General features: G+C 38.7%; 1 protein-coding gene across 1 annotated transcript; it reads right to left on the reverse strand.

Moving 5' to 3' along the window:
• Window positions 1-2,221: 2,221 nt before the first annotated feature.
• CMPK2 (cytidine/uridine monophosphate kinase 2) lies at window positions 2,222-21,207 on the reverse strand. The gene is made up of 5 exons (XM_020992700.2): window positions 20,393-21,207; window positions 13,638-13,752; window positions 13,219-13,420; window positions 8,259-8,492; window positions 2,222-4,571 (listed from the first exon to the last, which is right to left on the reverse strand). The coding sequence occupies exons 1-5, from the start codon at window positions 21,110-21,112 to the stop codon at window positions 4,448-4,450; spliced, it is 1,395 nt and encodes a 464-aa protein (XP_020848359.1). The 5' UTR covers window positions 21,113-21,207; the 3' UTR covers window positions 2,222-4,447.
• Window positions 21,208-25,177: the final 3,970 nt, after the last annotated feature.

Here is a 25,177-nt window from a genome sequence, read left to right on the forward strand (position 1 = left end):
TAACATTTGTACTTCCCACTTCAAAGTGTTATTAAAAGACCTAAGGAGATAATGTCTTGTAGCCATAGGACACTATATCCATGTGAGTTCTTATTGAGACCACTTAGTTTGCTTTTTCTTTTTTGCAAATACAATAAAGATGAATGTATTTTTTTTATTTTTACAGTTATTATTTACCCCAAATTTTTGTATATTATGTGTTTAATAGCTGCCTCACATATTTACTAGCTACATGACCCCGGACAAGTCAATTAATCTTTCTTGGTCTCAGTCTCTTCATCTGTAAAATAGAAAGAGTAATAGTGCCTACCTCACAAAGCTGTTGTGAAATAACATGTAAAACACTTTGCAAACCTTAAGCTTTTATATAAATGCTGGCTAGTATTTTTTAACCCACACCTTCATTACGCTATCTGAATATGAGGCACTCATAATTTCTACAGGTTCAAACTGCCAATATTTTTGCTTGGAAGATATGCTTAAATTGACATTATCAATTATATGTTTAAAAATGATCTTTCATTGCTGAGTTGATGCCATTCTGTTCTACGATACTTTGCAAACTATATGCTTCCTATGCCAGTGTGGACACAGGCTGCATATCAGTGTAATCATTCCTCAGAAGGTACAAAGAAATCTGATTAAGTGATGTACTGAGAGTCAGAGGACCTGGGTTCACATTTGGATTCTACTACTCACTTTCTTTGTGACTTTACACAAGTCCCATAATTTCTTTGGGCTTCAGTTTCTCATCCACAAAATAAGTGGAGGGGGGAAGGGTGTGGAAATCTGGAACTCTATGTTCAGCTGAAAAATAAAAGGTTTGGATGCAATGGCTTCAAAGGCCCTTCCAGTTCTAAATCTACTATCCTATAATTTTTTTTTAATTTTTTTGTCCTATAATTCTTGCAGCTTCAAACCCTATGATATCCCATATGCAGAACAAATACACTTCTCTTGAATGACAGTATTTATTTTAAAACTTCATATTTTCCAAGTATTGTTTGGACTTCAAAACCTGATTCAATTTGAAGTCCATTTTCTGTCTTTTAGACTGATAAATTTCCACTTCAGTTTAAAAATGGCATTAAATAGTTAAAGACTGCATCAATAACATGCCATGAACTGGAAAAAGCTTTTCTTAGCAAGGCTTATATTCATCTGAAACTTACAAACAAGAACATATTTATTTGATAATAAAAAGGCATTAAAAGTTTAATTGTTCTTATATGTTATCATCTTAAGCTTGTCAAAATGTTTAAAGTAAACAAAGCAAGGAACATAAATAGGCAACCCATTAACAAAATACCCTCTTGCCATGTGTTGAGTGTTTCAAAGGAAATATGATTTCAACTAAAGAACATCAAATAGAAATACACACACATACACACATACTTTAAAATACAGAGGGAAAATCCCTGAAAATCCCTGGATTTAGCGTCAATGGATCTGGGATTAAATCTTGCCTCTACCACTTACTGACTGCATGATCTTGAATAAATTATTTAACTTCTCTGAGCCTCAATTCCTCATCTGAAAAAAGAAGAAATTGGACCAGATGACCTCTCCAAAGTTCCTTCCAGTTCTAATTGTATGACCCTATTTCCCAAGTTGATAGGTAAGTAGATAGACATATGTGTATGTATGTATGTATATACACATATACATGTATTTGTGTATATCCATTTGTGTGCACATGTGCTCACACAAAAATATGGTTTTATATATATGTGCATATATACATATATATACATGCATACACACATGTATTTTAGAGAGAGAGGTCTAGTACATAAAGTGTTGGCTCCAAAGAACCACTAATACTTGGGTTTCAGTTCTGTCTCTGAGCCTTAGGCAACACTCAGAAGTATAATTTAGAGATAAGCTATCATCTGCATTAGGGGAAGGGAGTTTCAACACTGATTATGTTACAGATCCTTGAAGTACTGAATATTCTTATAAATAATAATAATAATAATTTCATTGCTTAGTTGTTTCAGTCATGTCCAATTCTTTGTGACCCATTTTGAGGTTTTCTTGGCAAAGATGCTGGAGTGGTTTGTCATTCCCTTCTCCAGTTCATTTTACAGATGAGGAAACTAAGGAAAACAGTGCTAAGCAACTGACACAACATTATAAAACACTCAAGTTGTAGAATTCCTGAAAAATAACATTTGTCAAGTAACTCTGTTTAGCAAGATGAATTAAATCCATACTACAATGACAGACACCAACCAATATTTATTAAGCTTGAATTTTAATTAATTTATCAGAATCACTACATGGGGGAAAAAACATATGAACATCCGCATAAACAAAGTGTTGAAACAGTTAAGATGAATATTCCAAGTTCAGTGCAAGAGTTTTATGTTTTCAGTGCCATACTGTTGTTTTCTTTAGTTTGTTTTATTTTTTTGGTGGGGGGAGATTATGACTCAATAACAACATGATTGGAAGGAAGTCAATAAAAGTCAACTATTCATGATTCATCAAATATTTCTTAAGCTTCTATTATGTGCTTAGTATTGTTTTATGACTGGTAGAATCTTTCTGATCCAGGAAATTAAAATCTACAATAGTTACACTCAAGATACAGAAACAGTTATATAGCTGCAATATTTAAATAGCTTATACTATCACAGGATTTAGTGCTAGAAGAGACTTCTGCAATTTCTAATCCAACCCCCTCATTTAAAGATTAACAAAAAAAAAATAGAACAACAACAACATAGGGCTGGAGCCCTATAGATATAAAATGACTTGCTTAGGATCATATAAGTAGTAATATATAGAGCAGGGACTTAAGTCCAAGTCTTCTGATTTCAGATGCAGAGACCTTCAGTGTCAGAACACACAATTAAGGATCAGCGAGACATGGACAATAAGGACCATGAGTGCAAACATGAATCCAGGGGAGATTTGCTATAAGAGATGGTGCTTGAGCTGAGCCATAAATGGATGGGTTACAAGGTAGAATGCAGCATTGGGAGGTGGGAGAGATTGGCATACCAGGCAAAGGGCCTGGCATGGGCAGAGGTAAAAATGCAGATGACACAAATGCGCAACAAATACTAATGGGCAAGTGTTCAGCAGACTGCTCATGTTTGGGAGTAAAAGGAGGGACATGGATCCCAGGCTCAGAACTTGTACTTTATTCTGAAAACACCTGGGAGATACTGAAGGGTTTTGTGAAATTGTCAAAACGTTAATGTTCACTTCTCAGAGCATTCAGCTTTCAAGTCTTACCTTGCCAATTTTAAAATGCAAGTCCAGGGCCAGCCAAGAGGTTCCAAAATTCAGCTACAAGGAGAAATATGTCCTTTGCTGCTTTCTCCAATACATAATCTGGTGCCTTACCCAGTCAGGAGTCATAAGCCTGCCAGGCAAGGAAGCCACACTTGACAGGAGATGGCAGTAGGTAGAGGGAGCCACCCACAGGAGAGGTATCCAGTTGAAGAAATAATCATCTTCACAGGCATATCCAAAGCATGAGGGCAAGCAGACTATGACTATGCTCTCAATGAAGCCAAAAAAACTCGCAGGGCTGCTGCTACATATCTGCTATCTCCAGGAAAAAGCAGTGAAATTCAAAGGGATGCTAAAGGTGATAGAGGAGTGGAGTAATAAGTACTTGGGAAGACATGCAAGGTCATACAGACCTATTGTTCCAGAATTTGTTTTTAATAAAGAGGTAGGAAAATAGTTCTAGGATTGTTTGGAATTTGAAGTTACGGTTTGTTCCAGGGATTTTTTTTTTAAATAATGATAGGAAAGTACTATCATGATTGACTCACTGCTGGAGGATATCACATCATGACATCATGGAAGAGAATATGTGGATAAAAGGTAGGCTATAATGCAAGCATTGTCCAGAGGGAATGTTTTGGAATATATGTGTGCAGGTGCATACATGTATGCATGTATATGTACATATATACACACATATATAATATGTATTTTGTGTACACATACATAAAACAGGATCACAGGATATAGAGTTGGAAGGCAACTTAGAGGACAGAGGACAATTTGCTTATGTTCTCAACTAGCAGGTAACAGAGTCAGAATCTTTACCTAGGTTCTGAGACTTCAAATGCAAAGCTCTTGTCATTACCTTGTGCCTGCCACACAGATGATAGGATCACAAGTCTAAAGCTTGAATGGATCTCTGAGGCTGAGTCCCAACCTCTCATTCTATAAATAAGGAAACTGAGGCCCAAGGTGGTTAAGTGACTTGTCCAGAGTCCCACAGATAGTAAGCATCAGAGGCAGGATTTGAACCCAGTTCTTCTAGCCCCATGGCCATATGTATGCAATGCACATTAAGTTCCTTCTTTTCCTCTCACAGCAAATATCTAACATGGATCTAGAAAAATAGTGGGATACATTCCAGGGTGAGGTTTATTAATGTATAATTAGGTAAAAATCTGTCACCTCCCAGGAGTGACTACAATGAGGTACAATTCTTCTTAATTACATCTAAAACAGTCTGGATGACTTCTTCCCTGTCTGGGTTGGCATCCACAATGTGACATCCAGGATTCTCCATCCTCTGATAGGCTGTTTCTACCCTGAAAAGCAGAATGGGGGAAAGTGAGCAATCTGGACAAGACTGAATAAGGGTTGCTTTGACCAAGAACTAAAAACCACACAATTCTGGACTGCATTAATTCTGTCTCACTTGTATATCACTCCTTATACCAGCTTACTTCAATAATCCATCTATTTCAGAGATCCATAATTTTAATGACTACATTGTCCTTTCTACCAATGCAGGTCATGATTGCTACACACTTTAACACTAAAGATTTATGAGATCTATGTGTGTACATACACATATACATGTGTGTTTGTGTATATACATGTGTGTATCTGCACACACATATGTGTATATACACACATATGTGTATATGCATACACATAAATGTGTGCGCATATGTGCAAATATATAGCTGTATATTCATACATAAATGTTGTTCTGTCATTTTTTCAGCATGTCTGACCCTTCATGACTCCATTTGGGGTTTTCTTGGCAAAGATACTGGAATGATTTGCCATTTCCTTTCATTTTATATATGAAGAAATGAAGCAAACAGGGTTAAGTGACTTGCCCAGGGTTACACAGCTAGTGTCCAAGGCCAGATTTAAACTCAAGAAGATGAATCTTCTGATTCCAGTTCTGATACTCTATGCCCTGAGCCATCTTGCTGCCCTATGTATACATATAAACACTTGTATGTACCCACACATGCACACACAGAGTTTTCAGCTTATAAAGTACCTTACATACATTCTCTCATTTGAGAGTTACAATGGCTCCAGACGGTAATTACTACACGTTATTATTTACTCCACTGTATGTATAAGGTAACCGTGACCTCAGGTTATATGACTTGCCAATGGCCAGGCTACGAGTGTCAAGATTCAAAGACAGGACTCTCTAACTTCAAGCACAGTACTTGATCCACAGCACCTTGCTGTCCATTGTGACTTGTATGGTCGAAAAATGTCATTACTTGGTGGCAAATTTTCTGGTAACGATCCTCTACAAACTTAGTTAGGCAGATTATAATTAAGATTAAGAGATAAGTGTTTGTTGGGGGTTGGAGAGGGCAAGAAGGAGATATTCTTTAAGACTCTGAAAGTAGACAGGTGCATGTTCCTATAGTATAACTTTTGAGTACCCACTATCATCTCCATACCAGGACGAACATTGGTCAGACTTTATTGATGCCTTTGTTTTAATTGGCTTGTGTTGACAGACTAACCACCTTTAATTCTTAATCATATGTCTCCATGATAGACAGCAAGAGACTTAATGAATAAAACACACACATCATTAAAAAAAAAAACAAAACTCACTGTAGCCATTATTTTGACCTAACTATTCTAAGACAAATTTTACCAAAAGTAATAAGCAACCCTTCATCTCTAACTGTTCCCACTTAATTGTCCCATAGGTACCTAAAATCAACCAAAACAAAATTCATTTTACTTCTCCCTAAATCCAACTTGCCTCCAAATTTTCTTACTTCTGTTGAGAGTACCATTATTCTTCCAGTCATACAGACTTGAAAACTGGCACTATTTCCCCTGCTTCCTACTGAAGTCCCCAGCTCCTGCCCTGGGTCCCTGAGAGTTCTGCATAACTCGCACAATCAAGATCTTCCATGATGATGCATTTCAGCTTGGCCCACATTCTCTTTCTGTATCTTGCCTTTTCCTGGCCCCCCTCCACTGCAGTCACCCTGTATCCCTAATTTTGGGAAAACTAATTAAAATATCACTCTAATTCCTTGGAGTTATTTAAAAGGGCTCTACAGATACCTCAAATGATCTTCACAGCAGCCCTTGGAGATAAGAAAGAGCTACTAGTAGAATTTTTCTGTTATGCATATGAGGAAACTGAGGTAAAGAGATCTAGTTTCTTGGTCAGAGTCACACAACTGGATTTAAACTCAGGTCTTGCTGATTCCATATCCAACATTATCCACAGTACCACCTAGAAAGGTTATGTCAATCAGATGTCCTACGGTTTCCCCAACCATTCTCGTGACTTCCCAGTTTAAAATACCATTTTCTGGCCACCACTCTCAAATATGTGTCCTCTTCCCTTTTTTAGAATATAAACTTCTTGATAGCACATCCTTTTCATTCAGTGCTTTTTCATTCATACGTAAGAACTAGGGAATTGAAGAGTTGTAGGAATTTGGATTTGGGCAAATTACTTAAACTGTCTGTATATCCTCAGTTACTTAGAAACACAAATTTAGAGCAGGAATCTCATCTACCTAGTCCAACCCCTTCATTTTCTACATGAGGAAAATAAAGCCTAGAGAAATTGAATGATTTTTCTCAGATCACAGAATCAGTATGTAGCAGATCTGGAATTCACACCCAGATCCGACTCCAAATCCAGTATACTTTCCACTGCACCATACTGCCTTAAATATTTCTATAATTGTAAAATAGGGGATTGAACTTAGAGGTTCTTTAAATTTTCTTCTTTCTCTAAATCTTATTAGCCTGTGAACAGGGACAAAGACAACAAGGAAGGAAAACAAGAAGGATGATAACTGAAACTGTTCTGGCTTCAGTATTCCAGGATTTATATATTGTTCCCATGTGACTAGAACCAGATATTGTTGCCTGCATCCTAAAGGGGATCATAGAAAATTATCTATGAGGAAGTTCTGGATGTTGGATTTAGAGAGAAGTATAATGAATTTTGGCAGGAATGGCTTTTCTTTTTGTATTTTTATCTTTAGAGCTTTGCTCAGTTCCTGGCAAGATCATGAAGGGCTTTAAATGCCAGATAAAGGAATTAATATTTTATCCTAGGGGCAATAGGACAGTACTAAAACTTCTTGCGGAGGAAAATGATGAGGTCAGACCTATACTTTAGGAATATAGATGTATGCACTGCAGGGAGTGTGGATTGGAAGGGGAGAAGCTGCACAGTTAGGAGAGAGCCATTGTGTTCTGGAATCAGGAGGCAATGAAAGTTTGAAATAGAGTGTATAAGATGAGATGAGGGAATAGTATGAATGTGAACTACTATGGCAGGAGATTCAACAAGATGAAATAAATGATTGCATATGAAGGGCAAGTGTGAAGAATCAAAGATCAATCAATCAACATTCAATAAGCACCCACTATGTTCCAGGCACTGTGCTAAGCTTTAGGGATACAAAAAGAGGCAAAATGCCATCCCTGTATTAAAGGACTTCACAATCCAATGGCTGACAGTAGATGCAGCTAGGTGGTGCCATAAATAGGGTGATGGGCCTGGAGTCAAGAAGACTTGAGTTCAAATTTGACCTCAGACACTTACTGGCTGTGTGATCTTGGGTGAGTCACTTAACCTATGTCTGTCTCAGCTTCCTTATCTGTAAAACGGAAATGACTTAAAACAACGTACCTCCCAGGGTTGTGAGGATCAAATGAAATAATACTGGTAAAGTGCTTTAAGGTAAACCTTAAAATGCTATGTAAATTATTATTATTATTATTATGTGTTTAATAAAAATTTGTTGAAGTACATTGTACTAAAATAACTTGATTCTTGTAATAGTTGGATTCCTCATTTCATATCTCCCCCCTTCTCTGCCTTTTGATCTACCTAGCCTTTATAATCCACTGGCATCACTTTACCCTGATGAGTAATGCTGCCAGAGACTCCTAACCTTGGAGGGAATAGGTTTCTCCCATTCCTGGCTCCCAGCCTTAATTAGTTATGCCATGAAACTAGTACATACTTTTCACGAAATAACTTGTTGATCTCCAGCTCAGTTTCTTCCTTTGTTTTATGCATCCCCCGGCCCTGAATCCGCTGTATCCTTGCCTCAGGATTCACAGTTAGCAGCAGTACAATATCAGGTTTGAGCAAGTCCTCGGGCCACTGATACACAGGGTGATGAACTGGAGGTAGATAGTGGGGAAGTCCACTTATCTCAGTGGCGATTGCATAAGCAGCCGTGCTATGCCAGTACCTGGATGGATACAAGAAGTAGTGAGTTCTCTGTTCCATGAGATATTTAAGCAGCAAAAGCTAAATGATCTTCTGTAGAGAGTGTTAGAAGCACTGGACCCTGGGTGAAATAGTGGACTAAATGGGAAGCTAGACTAGATTACTTCCAAGGTCAGCGTTATCAACAGGAAGGGAAGAAGAAACCTGGGTTCAAATCCCAACTCTGATACTTATGAGCAAGATGAGCCTAGGCTGTCATAGGATCAAAGAATTATATAGTTAGAAGACACTTTAGAGATCATCACAAAGTCTCCATCCTTCACTTTTCTGATGAAGAAACTAAGGCCAACATAGATTGTGACATATTCAAGTTCATTCACGTAGTAAAATAGCAAAACTAAGGTATAAATCTGAGTCTTTCCACCCACCCTATGAGAAGGCATCCAATAACATATGCAAAGTCCTCTGCAATCATAAAGTACTTCACACAAGTTATGATGACACATTTAGAGCACTTTAATGTTTGGAGAGTATTTTACATAGATTATCTATGATGATGATGATGATGATGACGATGATGTAGCATGTGGTAGGTGCTTGATAAGCATTTGCTGAAGGAGATTTTAAGTCACTTCGAACAGGTACTATTAAAGCCTGATTTTAATATATTTTCATTTTGCAGGAACTGTTGGTCTAAAAATTGACATTTTTCAGTTGTGCACCTTAACCACTTCTATGTGCAAGATTAATTTTGTCTCCCTTGTTTTTCAGCTGGGTCATAGTGTCCTCCTTGATTTTGGAAGAACAAAATGGATTTCATTAGACTTTCTGACTATGAACCCAAACTGCATAGACAACAATAGCAAATGCTTCATCTTTTTATTTAACAAAGTGACATTTTTTTATCTCTTTAAAGAACTAAATTATCAATAAGTCAGGAGTCCAAAAGAGAAAACTGAACAGATTACTGAGTGGAAAAACTTGGGGACCCATGCTGCCCCAAACACTCCCAGATATACCTAGAACAGATTAAAATATAATTGGGAAACAGTTAACAAAATAAATAAAAATATATTTAAACATAAACAGCATCACATTTTAAAGCAAAGTCAATACGTAGCCCACAAGGATCCTTATGTATATTAGTGGCCCAAATTTCAATAGAGTTTTATATCACTGATGTAGAAGGTGGGATTTTAGCTAGGACTTGAAGGAAGCCAGGAGGCAGACATGAGTAAAGAGTATTCTAAGAATGAGAGACAGCCAATGAAAACATTTGGAGTTGGAAGATGGAGTCTCTTGTTTGAGCAACAGTCATAGTCACTGAATCACAAATCACACAGCAGGTTGTAAGGTATAAAAGACTGGAAAGGTGAAAGGGTTTCAAGTTATGAATACCTTTGAACCCCAAACTAAGAATTTTCTATTTGATTATGTAGGTAACAGAGAGCCACTTGAGTTTCTTGAGTAGAAAGGTGACATGTTCAGAGCTAGACTTTAAGAAGTTCACTTTGGCAGCTGAGTGGAGGATGGACTGAAGTGGGGAGAGATGTGGAAGAAAGACCAAACAAAAGGCAATAGTCCTGGTGTGAGGAAATGAGGGCCTGCACCAGGAGGGTGGCAGTGTAAGATGAGAAAAGGGGGGAAGAAGTTACAAAGGTAAAATCCAAAGGCCAAGCCAACAGGTCAAGGATGATACCTAAGTTATAAGCCTAAATAAATGGGAGGATGTGGTACCCCCAACAGGAATAGGTATGTTAGGAAAGGGTCAAGAGTGTGGAGGGAAAGATAATGAGTTCAGATTTGGACATGCTGAGTTTAAGAAGTCTGAGACATCTAGTTCCAGATATCCAATAGGCAGCTAGAGATGCAAACTGAAAGGTCAGCAGAGAAGTTAGGGCCAGATAAGAAGATCGAGCAAAAGAGACTCAGAAGGAGCAATCAGAAATGTAGAGAAGACACAGTAATCAATGACTATGGTAATCTACTATTCAATAAATCCAAAGACCCCAGCTTCATGGATAAGAACTCACTATTTGACAAAAACTGCTGGGAAAACTGGAAAAGAGTATGGCAGAAACTAGGCATAGATCAAAATCTCACACCATATACCAAAATAAAGTCAAAATATGGGTTCATGATTTACATATAAAGGCTGACACTATAAGCAAACTGGGAGAATAGTTTATGTGTCAGATTTATGGAGAATGGAAGAATTCATGATCAAACAGTTTCCTGTTAGTTTCCAGTTAGAGATCATTATGAAATGCAAAATGGATAATTTTGATTACATTAAATTGAAAAGTTTTTGCACAAACAAAGCCAATGCAACCAAGATTAGGAGGGAAGCAGAAAACTGGGAAAGAATTTTTACAACCAGTGTCTCTGAGTAGGGTCTCATTTCTAAAATATATAGAGAAATAAGTCAAATTTACAAGAATACAAGTCATATAAATGGTCAAAGATACGAACAGGCAGTTCTCAGATGAAGAAATTAAAGCTATCTATAGTCATATGAAAAAATACTCTAAATCACTATTGAGAAACGCAAATCAAAACAACTCTGAAGTACCATATCACATCTATCAGATTGGCCGACATAACAAAACAAGTAAATGATAAATGTTGGAGAAGCTGTGGGAAAATCAGAACACTAATGCATTTTTTGTGGAGTTGTGAAATGATCCAACCATTTTGAAGAGCAATTTGGAACTATGCCTAAAGGGCTATAAAAATGTGCATACTCCTTGACCCAGAAATAGCACTTCTAGGACTATATCCCAAAGGGATCACGAAAATGGGAAAAGAACCCACATGTACAAAAATATTTATAAGCCGTGCTTTTTGTGGTCACAAAGAATTGGAAATTGAGGGGATGCCCATCAACTGGGGAATAGATGAACAACTCGCGGTATATGAATGTAATGCAATACTATTGTGCTATAAGAAATGATGAGCAGGCGGACTTCAGAAAATCCTGGAAAGACATGTATGGACTGCTGCTGATTGAAGCGAGCAGAACCCGGAGAAAGTTGTACACAATAACAGTCATGTTGTGCAATGACTAATGTTGATAGACTTAGCTCTTCTCAGCAATGCAAGGATTTAAGATATCTCCAAAAGTCTCATGATGGAAAATGCCATCCACATCCAGAGAAAGAACTATGGAGTCTGAATGCAGATAGAGGCATAATATTTGCTCTTTTTTTCCTTCTGTTTTGTTTTCTCTTTCTAGTGGTTCTTTCTATTGGTTCTAATTCTTCCTTACAACATGACTAATGTGAAAATACATTTAATAAGAATATATATGTATAGCCTATATCAGATTGCACACTGTCTTAGTGAGGGAGATGAATTGCTGAATTGAAGGGATGGTTGACAAATCAAAATAAATGAATAAAAAAAAGAAATGTAGGAGTAGAACCAGGAGAGAGTAGAGTCACAAAAACCTAGAAAGAAGAGAATATCAAAGACAAGAGGGTGATAGTTTCAAAGGCTGCAAAGCAGTCAAGAAGGATGTATATTGAAAAAAGGTCATTAGATTTGTCAGTTAAGAGAACATTCAGAACTTTGGAGAGAGCAGTTTCAGTCTCTGCTAAAGTCCCATCTTTTCCAAGAAGCTTCTCAGCCCTCCTTCATTTTAGTGCCTTCCCTCTGAGACTACCCCTGCCTCTAATTTATCCTGAATATATCTTGTTTGTATGTAGCTATTTGTATGTTGTCTCCCTCATTAGACTAAAAAACTTTTTGAGAGCAGGGACTATATTTTTTCCTTTCTTTGAATCCCCCGACGTATAGCAGATACTTAATACATGTTAGTTGACTGTATTGACCACAAATAGCAAAGATCTGCAGCAATAATGTAATCTATATAAATCAGCTAACTGGCAAACTCTGGGGAATTGAGAATACTGTAACAAATCCTAAAGCCTAAAGCCCAATGATGCCTCATTCTTTTCTCAATCTCAGTCCCTTTTAGGAAAAGTAAAGGTTTTTATTGCTTGGGGCCTACTCTGATTAAATGTCTCCCTGAACCACAAATTCTACATTACAGCAAGAATATGGATTATTAAAAGTTTATACCATTAACCCTTAGAGTGTAAAGGCAGCCAGGTGGAGCAATGCAAAGAGCAACTGGACCCAGAGTCAGAAAGATCTGATTTCAAATCCAGCCTCACATTTTCTAGCTATGTGACCTTGCGGGAGTTGCTCAAGCTCATTTTGTCTTAGTTTCATCATCTGTAAAATGAAGATAATAATAGCATGTACATCACAGGGTTGTTGTGAGGATCAGGAGAGGTAACATTTATAAAGTTCTCTGTAAATCTTAAAGCCCTATCTAAATGCTAGCTGTGATAATATTATTTTGTATGGTGCTAAGAAGGATTTGAACTTAGGGGTCTGGAGATTGAATCTTAGCTCTGACACTTAGGAATTGTGAACTAGAATGAGAGATCATTTCATTTCACTGTAAACTTCAGTTTTCTTTATCTGTATGAGGGGGATAATAATTCATAGACTGAGAGTAGAAAGGAACCTCAGAAGTCACTTAGTCAAAATCTCCCAATACTACTGGCTACTCCTTGCATTCCTTATATCTCACTGGGTTATTGAGTGGAGAGGGATTTATAAACCCTAAACTCCTATACATATATAAATTGTATTTTTATTTCATTAAAATACTGCCCATAAACAAAAATTCATAAAAATAAAGAAGATATGTGATGTAAATATATGTTTATACTTACCTGTCTATAATCACAGGAGCCTGGGTAGATGACTTAGCTATTTCAGATGCAATGATATAGTTTCCCAAAGAATAATATGCCCGCCTGATTATTGTTGGCTCATTATCAAATATTTTCCTCCACTGGCTGACACAGGGTGGAGGTGACTTTAAGAAGATAGCATTCAGTGCTTTTGCAACTTCGTGGGTCACTGTAGTTTTGCCTGTATTTCATACACAAGAAAAAAGAATGTCTTACTCAATAGGATCAGGCAAAGCACAAAAACTAAGATAGACTATGTCATTTTTCATCCTTATATCCTCAGAGCCTACCTATGGTGCCTCGCACAGAATTACTTAATGAACACGTGCTGAATTGAAAAATGAATTCAAATTCCATAATTATTTTTGTAAATTATGAACGAAGAAATAATCTCTTACCAGTAGCATCCAAGCCCTCAATAACAATGACAGGGAACTTTCCCTTCTGGACATTCTTCGGGCATTTATCCACCAAATTAAGGATTTCTTGAGCTTCGGGAATTAAAGACGTACACTGTAATGACAATTTCCATTCATTAATTCTTGAAACACCCTCCTTCCTTGAAACATCTCCATCAGATATATTTTAAATCTATTAGGACTATGTTGTTTAGACCCATGAAAACCAAGAATACACAAGTACTGATGTGCAGAATTGGCCCAACCATTCTGGAAAGCAAGTGGGAATTATACAAAGAAAGTACCTAAAATGTTCATGTTCTTGAAATCAAAGATTCCTTTACCAGTTATTTACTTCAAAGAGATCAATGATACAAAAAAGTCCCATATACACTACTAAAATATTTGTAGTAATTTTTTTCCAGAAGTAAAGAATTATAAACAAAGCAGATATCCATAGATTGACAATGGCTAAACAAACTGTGGTACATGGACATAATAGAATATTATGTAAGTAAGAAATGGATATTATTAATAAAGAGCAGGATGGGACGAGATATGAAATGATATGGAGTGGAAAAGACCTAAGAAAATAATATGCACAATGACAACCGCAACATAACTGGAAAAAACAACAAAACAGTTGAAAATGAATGGCACAAAATTATAATAACTCTAAAGAAGAAAAATGAAAAGAACCTCCCCCGACTTCTTTGCTTAAGTGGGAGAAACCATGGATCTGCAGCACTGCTCTTTATTCATCATGTTCAATATATTTTGTTATGCTGACATTTTTCACCTTATTTTTATTTAAATGGATGGATAGGTGTCTCGGAGGGGGAGAAAGAAGAGATATATTGGGAGACAGGAGAAATAAAAACAAAAGATGTCAATAATACCAATTTTTAAAAGTCATGCAAACTAATCAACACTTTTAAAATGTTAATACTTCAAGGAAAGGGTCCATACTTTATTCCATGTCCTTATATGTATGTACAGTATATATGTATGTAAAGTATATATGTATGTTAGTAGTCAATGTGGAGAGTTGTTATGGCCAAATAAATTCATCACTCAGAGGGCAACCTTCCTGTGATGAGTCTCTCAATTGCCTAAGTGTTCTCAGACAACAAATACAGGCCTATTGGCACCAGCCTTCTCTCAGGCTGTCCCCTAAGAAAATCACACTTTGGGTATCAGGTTACCTCCCCACCTAGCATGCCTCTCTCACTCCTTAGGATCAGAAATCTAGATCTGAAAGGGATCTCAGAGGCCATCTAATCCACCCCCTTCATTTGAAAGACAGGAAAGCTGAGGCCCAGAAAGGTTCAATGACTGCCCAGGTCCCATGGGCAGTAACTAAAATTTGAACTCAGGCCTTGAATCTCCAAGTTCAGTCTTCTTAAGGTGGTAGTTAATGGTAGTAGTAGTAGTAGTAGTAGTAGTAGTAGTAGTAGTAGTAGTAGTAGTAGTAGTAAATAATAACTTGATGTGATAGTGAGAGTCCAACCTTTTTGTAACTCCTTCATTCAGACTCATTCCTCATCCTCTCCAGCCTATTTATTGAGAAGTAAATTTCATAGATTAAAAATGACAATTTTACTCCACTGGTAATTCAACTCCTTCTTTTGGACCACAGGGTTCTCCACTCAACCAACCCCATGATCTAAATTGTCACGATACCCTTTAATAACCCTGGTTTGTCCACACAGATGCCCAGCATAGATCTACTTCCAGACTTACTTCTTCCTGATCCAAATATGAACCATCTTTCTCCCATCCAGTTTTATTTCTTCAGCAAAACAGAAAACCCTGCTCCCATTGATAACGAACACATTTTATTATTTTTTTCTACTTCCTTCTGAGCTTCACTCTCTAAGGCAAGGGTTCTTAACGTTTTTGTGTGTCATGGACCCCTTTGGCTGTCTGAGGAAGCCAACAAACTCCTTTTCAGAATAATGTTTTTAAATGATTGAAGGATGTGCTAAATTTCAGTTAGATGTTAGGGTGTATAAGGATGCGATTTTTTTTCTCACCCAAAATCATGGCCTGCTGAAATCAGTTAGCCAGGGTTAAATAACAACCCCTGCTTATAAAAAAAGCTTTCTAGCAACAAGCCTTCAAAATTATAAAAGAAAATGGATACCATTATATATATATATATATATGTATATATTCTTTGGTTTTTACACTACATCCATGTTTATTTGATCCTGTCAACTTCTCTGTAAGGTCGCTGTGGTTGTTTGTGATATCTTGACTTGCTGGTGGATTGGATTTAAGTGAGGCAGAGTTATACAAAGTCATCAGCCTCACTCCCTCTTCCAGAGGCATCAAAGTCCAGTGGCAAGACAGCAGTCAGGACTGGTGATGCCCAGGACACGGTGGATGACCTTGACTGCTTCAATGTCTCACCAAGCTCTAAGTGTTCCACAGTGCCTGATTCAGTGGCCTTCATGGCCCCTGGAACAAACTGTTCTCATCTGCCCATTCCACTGGTGGCAAGTTTTGACGTACTTGGGGTAGATATCCCTCTAACTCACTGACCGGTTTGAGGCCTGTAAGTTACCCTCAACCTGGCTTAGCCCATATGCTGGGACAGTTTCACCAGTGTGTAACCATCGCACTGCAACAACTTCTTGGAGCCAGAGGTGACCAGTTGGACTCCCAAGGTAAATGGGCAGTCCTGAAAATGACTTGGCAAGCCCTCACACCAGAGATGCCAGTTCTCCATAACACCCCATGCATCCTGTGAGATGGCCACTACAGCTATTATTATACCCATGAGAAGTTAAGTTTCAGCAAGGTTGTCACACAACTAATATGTATCAGACATAAAAATCAGACAAAGGTCTCTCGATTCCAAATGCAGCATTCTTTCCACTACACCACAAGCTGAAGAGATTTCAGTCTGAATGTTGACTCTGACGTTTGCTACCTGTGAGACCAAGGGAAAGACACTAAGCCTCAGATTCTTCTTGTAAAACAGTAATAAGTTTTGAGTTTTAGGCATCACAAATATAAAGTGCCACTATTATTATTCTACTGTAATTCTAAAAATGCTGTCCTGGCATTGTTAGGATAACATGAGAAATGAAGTCAAGAGATGTAACTTTTGGTCCTATCTCTGCCACTCATCGCTGTGTGACCTTGGTTGACTCACTTCATCTCTCTGAGGCTTAGTTTCCTTTTCTGTAAAAACAAATGAGCTCACTAAGTAATTCAAATAAAACAGAGCAATTTTGTTCCTATCATGTTAATTTAATATACATCTTTTTAAATATATTTTATATATAACAGAAGATAAATCTAATACACAATTTCCTTTTTCATTCTTCTTAGTATACCAAATGTTCATGTTTGTTGATGGTGATTATTACATTCATAACTTATTTTTTTAAATGAAGGGGTTGACTCTAAGATCTTTTTCCTGACTACAGTAAAGGAGTCTTAATATAGGAAGCTATTATATAGAAGTTTCAAAATATTCCATGCAAAGCCTTAAAGATGTCTAACTTTGAAGCATGACACACATTTAATCATTATTATCAATTACAAGGCTTTCACCCTTGTTAGGAGAAAGGAGATTGAGAAAAATCTCAGCTTGGTAGGTTATTCCTGTATAAAGGCTCCTCTCCCTACCCCCCCTTTCTCTCTCTCCCTCCTTTCCTCTCTCTCCATCTCTCTCTCCCTCTCCCCCCCTCTCTTTTCCTGTCTTTTCTAATTTCCTAGGGCTGTTTAGGTCCATTTTTGAATAAATACTCTGGCCTTTTTTTTCAGTAATTGTTATGAAACACATCCAAACAAACATTAAAAAAAAATTAGGTGTTAACATTGGAGTATTGGATAGTCCTGGACGGGTTCAGGATCTTTGGGTTATGGTGCTCACTGACTCTGTGGCTTGGGTAAATACTTCTCATCAATGTTCTCATCTGAAAAATAGGAACAATAGCACTTGTACTATCTACATGAAGAATATGGTCTTCAAAATAGAAATAGAGAATGCTGTGACTATGGGAACTTTTATTGATCAAATCTGTATCACCAAATGCATTAACTCTCCAGAGAGATCCTTTAAGAGGAAAAGGCCTACCTTGAAGATTACTATCCCAAAACTAGGCAAAAATTATGGCTAGAATGGACATATTGCTTCAATGTCCCACAGACTTTTCTTCAACTTGAAATAGTTCTCCCTTTGGGGAGGGACATATTCCTCTGAAGGTTAGCACTGTTACCTTTCTCTCTAAGGGAAACTGTTAATCTTTAAAAATGAAGAATGAACAACAACAGAAAATAAAAATACTAACAACTCATATTTGTGTAGCAGAAGTAACAGCATGGGATAGGCAAAAGATCAGTTAGTGGTTCTGGAGTTTGATAACCAGCATTCAAATCCCGTAGCTCTATTTCTTTCTATCTATGCAATTCTGGGCAAGTGACTTAACATCTCTGGGCCTCAGTTTCCTCTTTTGCTAAATCAGAGGCTTGGATGAGATGATATTTAAGTTTATTTCCACCCTAGATCCTTTGATGTTTTATTTAAACTGTATTTAACTACCATCTATTATTTATTTGCATTTATTCTTTTTATGTTTGGCATATTTGCATATATGTATATACATATATTTGTGTGTGTGTGTGTGTGTGTGTGTGTGTGTGTGTGTGTGTGTGTGTGTGTGTGTGTTATAGCAGGGGAGTGTTCCCCTCATGCAAATGCAAGCTACATCAGAGGATTGTTTCATTCTTTGTATTTCTATCCCCAGGGCCTAGCACACTGTGGGCACATAATTTGTTGTTGTTGTTCAGTCATGTCCAACTCTTCATGACCCTTTTCGGGGTTTTCTTGGCAAAGATACTGGAGTGGTTTGCCATTTTCTTCTCCAGCTTATTTTACAAATGAGGAAACAGAGGCAAACAGGGTTAAGTGACTTGCCTCCGGGTCACACAGCCAGTAAGCGTCTGAGCTTGGATTTGAACTGACTCCAAGCCCAGCACTCCATCTACTGCACTGCTTAGCTACCCCCAGGCACACAATAGGCATTTGATAAATGTTTGTTGATTGATCAGCTGGTTGACTGATGGTATAAGGCTTTAGTTATAAAATACTCTATACAAATTATCTCTTTTTTATTATACCATTTTACAGATAACACAATTATCTGAAGCTCAGAAAAGTGAAATGAATTGACCAATATCATAATAAGCACAAAGCATAACTAATTGTGGCCTATATTTGGTACACTTGCAAAATGTTTGGTGATCAATCAATGTTGTAACTTATTGTACTTACTGTCTTGAGAGATGAGAATGGATCTTCTCTTCTTTCTGTTAATGCCATGATACCCAGAATAGTACCATGAATATTATTATCATAATAGCAGAACATCTATTTTCATGAACACCTTCCCATGCTAACTCGCTCAGTTCTCACAGTACCTCCATGATGGGAGTGTAGAGAAAATGGGCATACTTTCAGCAAATCATTTTTCCTCCAAGGTCTTCAGTTTGGGGGACTGGCCTGATTCATCTCTAAAGTCACATCCAGTTCCATGTTTTTTACCCTGTGGTCCTTTGAGATTTCACCATCCCTCATAGTAATATAGAGAGGTCTTGAGACTGGCCTAAAGTCACAAAATCAGTCACCACCAGAGCACTATTTAGAACCCAAGACTCCAGAACCCTAATTTCTCATGGATGTGGCCAACAAAGAGGTCTCATTTTCCCAAGGTATAACCTTCTTCCAAATGAAATCTACCAGGCCAGAATAAGTTACAGGTAAGGTAAGCAAAATCAAAACTAAAACAAAAAAAATTAGTGAGATGCAACAAATTTCTGGGGTAAAATGTCAAATGGCTGTCAAATCTAGTTAAGGGGGTAGGCAACAGGACAAATCTAGTTAAGGGGGAAAGGGTAGCAGATTTAGAGTCATGGAGTTGGGCTGGAATTCCACCTCTTCAACTTACTACCTGTATGATCCTGGACAAATCACTTTATCTCTTTGGGCTTCAATTTCTTCCTCCACAAAAATAGGAAGGGACACTCGACTATTTATTTACAAAGTCTTTTCTACATCCAAATTTATTCTCCTATGACCTCTAGGGCAGCTAGGTGGCCAAGTAGATAGAGTGAGTGCCTGGCATGGAGTCAGAAAGACCTGAGTTCAACTCTAGTCTTAGACATTTACTGGCTGTGTGACCCTGGGCAAGTCACTTACCCACGTTAGCCTCAGTTTCCTCATCTGTAAAATGAGTTGGAGAAGGAAATGGCAATCCACTCCAGTATCTTTACCAAGAAGGGGTCACAGTGTTGGATAGGACTGACTAATACCAAGCACAATTATGACCTCTCCTGACCTAGGTTTTCTCACCTGTAAAATGAAGAGGCTGGATTAGATGATTTCTAGAAAACTGGAAAAGAGCAATGAATTTGGCATCAGAGGTTCTAGGTTTGAATCCCCAGGTTTGGCGTTCACCATCCGTGTGACCTTGGAGAAGTCATTTAACCTTCAACATTAAAACACACTCTCTCTCTCTCTCTCTCTCTCTCTCTCTCTCTCTCTCTCTCTCTCTCTCTCTCTCTCTCTCTCTTGTTTACATATAAAGAAAGCTGTGTTCCTTATATGTAAAATGAGAGGGTTTTTCTTGTGGTCACCTCCAGTTCTAAATTTATGAACCTATGATGGCTTAAACCCTGTGATCTTTTTTTTTTTTTTTCCATTTAAGGGAGTCCATCCTAGGTTGATGCTTAATTCTTACCTCCTCAAAAACTTTTCGTGTTTCTTCCAGATTGGGAAACACCACAGAGATGGGAAGGTCTGGCACTACAGGGTGCAGCAGGGGCTCTGCAGTGGGTACCACTCGCAACTTATGACTTTCAGCTCCTATTCCTCCTGGCAACTCCCACAGGCTCTGCCACAGCAAGCCGCTGTGGTCAGCATCGAACATGCCGAGATGTGGGCGTGGAGCCTCGCAGGCGACCAGCAGACCCTCCAAGGCGCGCTGTATCTGCAGGCAGTCCTGGGGATCCCACAGGATGATGCCCTTCTCCGTGCCCCCGGGAGGGCTGTTAGGGGAGTAGGAGAGCAGGCTCTGCAGTTGGCACTTGTGGAAAGGGTCCTGGCTAAGTTGATGCAGCAGGTGGTGGTACAGGCGCGCAGCGCGGATCCGGCCCCTGTGGCCCGAACCTGGGGCTATGGGCACGCACAGGGAATAGCTGCGCCCCGGGGCAAGGAGGAACGTTTCTAGCCGGGGATCTCTGCGGGCCAAGGCGCGCCTGTCTGCGCTGTCACCGCTGTCACCGCGGAGGGTGAAATGAACCAGACCAGAGTCTGGCAGTTCCAAGACGAAGAAGCGATCCTGGCTCAGGTCAGGCGGATACATAGCAGTGGCCTGGCGGCGGACAGCTGGCACCTGCATCGGCCGTATCCTCTCCAAGTATCTGAGAATGAAGTGGCCCAGGCGAGGGACAAAAGCCATATCTAGGGGCCGCTGGCCCCGCCCCGAAAGGCCAGATCAGGAGTAGGAAAGAGGAAACCGACCCAGAAACGAAACCTAGCGATGGGACTAAGGTTGGGGGGCGGGGGACGGGGGACTGGGGGGAGGGAGGCCCCAGAGCGGGCAAGGCTCGCGAAGAAACGAAAGCTCGGAGGTGGGCGGGGGCTGGGCACAGCAGGGGCCGCGCGGTCAGCACCCAGGGACGTTCCTGGCTGCAGAAGCCTCGGGCGCCCTTTCATTGGGACAAAGCAGTGCGAAAAGGGCACAGGGGTTATTAAGTTTTTCCTGCTTGGTCCCTGACATGGAAACAAATGCTGAAAATAATGAAACCCAAGGACCTAGGCCTAGCTAGGTTGCCTGGGAGCCTGAGGTGGGTGGGGCTGGAGGATACAATGCCTTCTATGTATCCCTTTGGGGTGTTGCTTTGAGCAACTAGGCCACAGGTGAGATTTCTGGACCAGACTATCTAAAAGCCTGTGATTTGGAGCTACTATAAGAACTCAGACTCTCTGACTCTAAAGGTCACTTTTCCTTACATTATTATCATATGGATTTAGAGTCAGAGGAAGTGAGTTCACATACTGGCCCTGCCACTTATTACTAATATGGCCTTGGGCATATTATTTAATTTTCCTGGTCCTCAATTTCCTCATCTCATTTACATGAGGATGTCGACTGGATGACCTCTGAAATTTCTTCCAGCTAAAAATGTATGATCCTATAAGTTTTCGTTCTCTAGGTCTCAGTTTCCTCATCTGTAAAACAAAGAAATTAAGATAGATGGCTTCTAAGTTTCCTTCTAGGCTCTAATTTATGACGTATGATTGATAGAGGTGTTCTCCCCCCCCCCACCTCCACCACCACCCCCATTAGATTGTAACAACAATGAGGTTAGGGACTCATGTCAGGCATTAAAGTAAATTGGAAAGAGCATTAAAGTTGGTGGGTTTAAAGACCTAGGTTAAAGCCCTGCCTTGCTCACTGTTTACCTCTGGGCAAATTACTTAAGCTGTCTGAGCTTCAGTTTCCTCATTTATAAAATGGGGATAATACCTAAACTGTCTTATCTGCCTCACAGGGTTCTTGTGAGAAAAGTGCTTTGCAAAACTTAAAACAATATACAAATATAAGCAATTATTACTTATTTTTCCATTTCTTCTGGAGCCTCATTCAAGACTTTTATGTGCTAGGGTCTTGAGAAATGTCTGCTGAATTAAAAGAGTTCATTAGTTAAAAGAGTTCATTAGTTGGTGTTAGTCCATAGGCACTGACATTATCACTGTTGTTTTTCCTCTCTGTGTAACATGTGAACCCACAGGCCAAACTAGTTACTCACCTAAGTTATAGAGCCTCGACTGAGAAGTTAGATGACTTTTTCAATAATACACAACCAATATGTATCAGAGGCTGGGTTTGAGCCCAAGTCTTAGTAGCTTAGATCAGCTCTTTTCCATTATACCATACTGCATCTCATTTAGAGTTTATAAATTCTCTAGCAGAAGCAATGCTGAGATTTCCAGGAATTTACTTGATTATATGATAACAACAATACAACAATAGTAGCTATATTTATATAGCACTTCACATATATTATGTCATTTGATCCTGACAATAAGCCTGGGAGGTAGGTGCTGTAATTATTCCTATTTTAGAGCTTAGGAAACTAAAGCAGACTGAGGTTAAGTAACTTACCCAGAATTACACAACTATTAAATATAACTAAAACAGTAAATATTTCTCCTTTAGTATTATAGCTAGTGAAATAGGAGGCAACATGTTATGCTGGAAAAGACTAGCATGGTTTAGAAGTTAAGAAATGAGTTTAGAATCCCAATTTCTTTTAAAACTGAGCTCAAACGATATTTCCTACATGAGGCCTTTTCTGATCCCTCCAGCAACTAGTACCTCCACCTCCTACACACACACACACACAATTAACCTTCTATTTATCTTATAAATATGTCTATTTATTGCATATATTTATTTTGCACATTTACACATTATGCCCCCCTATAAAATTTAAGTTCCTTGAGGTTAAGAAGTACTACATTTAAGTCTTTGTATACCCTGGCACAATTGCTTGTTAATTGGTTGATTGTTTAATCCTGACTTTGTCAGTGACTTGTGTCCTTGAATTTGTAAACTTTCTTTTGTGTCAGTTTCCTCCTCTATAAAATGAGACATTTGAATTACATATTTATTTAATGTCCTTTCTATCTCAAATATAATTCTATGACTGTGATATGAAAAAAATGTACTCTTCAATAATGGTACTCTAAAGAGGAGGTCCTTAACCACTTTGTTTTAACCTGATGTACAAGCCAACCATTGCTTAGGTGTGAATCTTGGGGTGTAGAAAATTCCATACAAGGGAGGCTTACAGAGTAAATGAGGCTTATCACAAAATAACACAAGGACAGGTGGAAAATATGAGACAACTGGTGAACATGGCCACTGATGGCTATGGCAAGGACACACCTATAAGCTGTATAATTTATAACAGGCCCAAGATTTCTGATCCTGAGGATACAGGACATGTATCCTCCCATGATCTGAGAATTTGACTTGCTAGTCAGGAGACTACCTTGTTGCTGAAGAAGGGGCTGCTCTGCCCACCTGGAACTCTCATTACCACTACTGCTCCTTGGTTTGTGCTGCCACATTCACAGCCTTCAGGTCAGCATCTCAACCCTCCAAAGTACACAAATCTTTCACTTTCCACTTCCTGGTATTACTTCATATCCTTTGCTAGCTGATAATCACTTGTTCCTTTTTGTGCCTGTACCAACCTTTGCAGAAGATGGGAAGGGAGACTTCTGGCAAAAGTGGCAGTACCTATATTTTGACTTCTTAGCCCTGCAGTATCCCAAAGTACTGACAGTAGAGATTTCATAAGAACAACTTAGCTGTTTTCAAGTATTTGAAGGGCTAACATGGGGAGATTTTTATATCCCTCGAAGACTAAGTAGGAAATCATAATAGTAGCTTGTGCAGAGAATTTTTAAAGAAAAGGAAGAGTTAGGAACTATGAAAAAATATTTGCTGTGAAATAGAAACCTCAACAGAAAAGTGAAACTTAAGATATATTTAGTTTATCCCTAGGGCAATTCAGAGGGAGGATTGCAAGATAAATGACAGTTACCGCTTGGTTGCTTGTTGAACCCATTCAATAGTCAATCGTTCAACTGCTGTCCTATTCACTCTCAAGTTGGAGCATGACTGGGATGATGAGCGGCTTGCTGACCAACTTGGGTTCAAGGAAATGGTGATTTGTGGTTGTTAGCCAGTCTCCCTCTCACCCTGTGCACTCTCATTCTCAAATAGATAACTTGGAAACAAGTGCAACTGCCCATGATAAATAGAAGTTGTTCTACATAACATCAAATCATTCAGTCTTTCATTATTATTCGCTTGGTACTGTGCTGGGAGCACTAGCAGTCAGGCTGCAAGGTCTAGCTTAGTGTTTATGCTAGGTGCCCATGTGAAAACTTCACCTCCCCTCCCCCCATATCTCTTCTCTCCTCTTCTCCCTTGATCAAAGCCCACACTTTTGTGAGCCATTATCCCTTTTTAACAGCTGCTGTGCTTACAAACACCAGCTTCTAAACCCTTTGAACCCCATAGACTAACACTATAGTGACTTTGTGATGCTCTTTATGATCCCCCGTGGAATTATAATCACTTGTTTGTTGACAGAAGACTAATAGAAGAAATATTCTACCAGAATGGGAAGGTCTTGTCTCTTCCCCATCAGAGTGCATCATCTCATGTTTCTGACACTCTTGAGTACAGAAGATTTAGGATAAATGTGCTTTTTCAAAAATTTGAAGGAATATTATATTGATGAAGGATTGGATTTCTTCTATTTCACCCCCACAGGGCAGAACTAGGGACATTGGAGGGACACAGGGTGGGAGAGAAGTTGCAGACCGGTGGTTTAATATAAACAACATTTTTCTAACCATCAGAATTATCCAAAAGTGAAATGGACTCTCTTGGAAAGTATTGGGCTTCTTTTTTCCAAAGTATATGAAGCAAAAGATGGAT

This window comes from Phascolarctos cinereus, unplaced genomic scaffold (genome assembly GCF_003287225.1).
Source record: "Phascolarctos cinereus isolate Bilbo 61053 unplaced genomic scaffold, phaCin_HiC Scaffold_2;HRSCAF=192, whole genome shotgun sequence".
In the NCBI taxonomy this organism is placed as follows: domain Eukaryota; kingdom Metazoa; phylum Chordata; class Mammalia; order Diprotodontia; family Phascolarctidae; genus Phascolarctos; species Phascolarctos cinereus.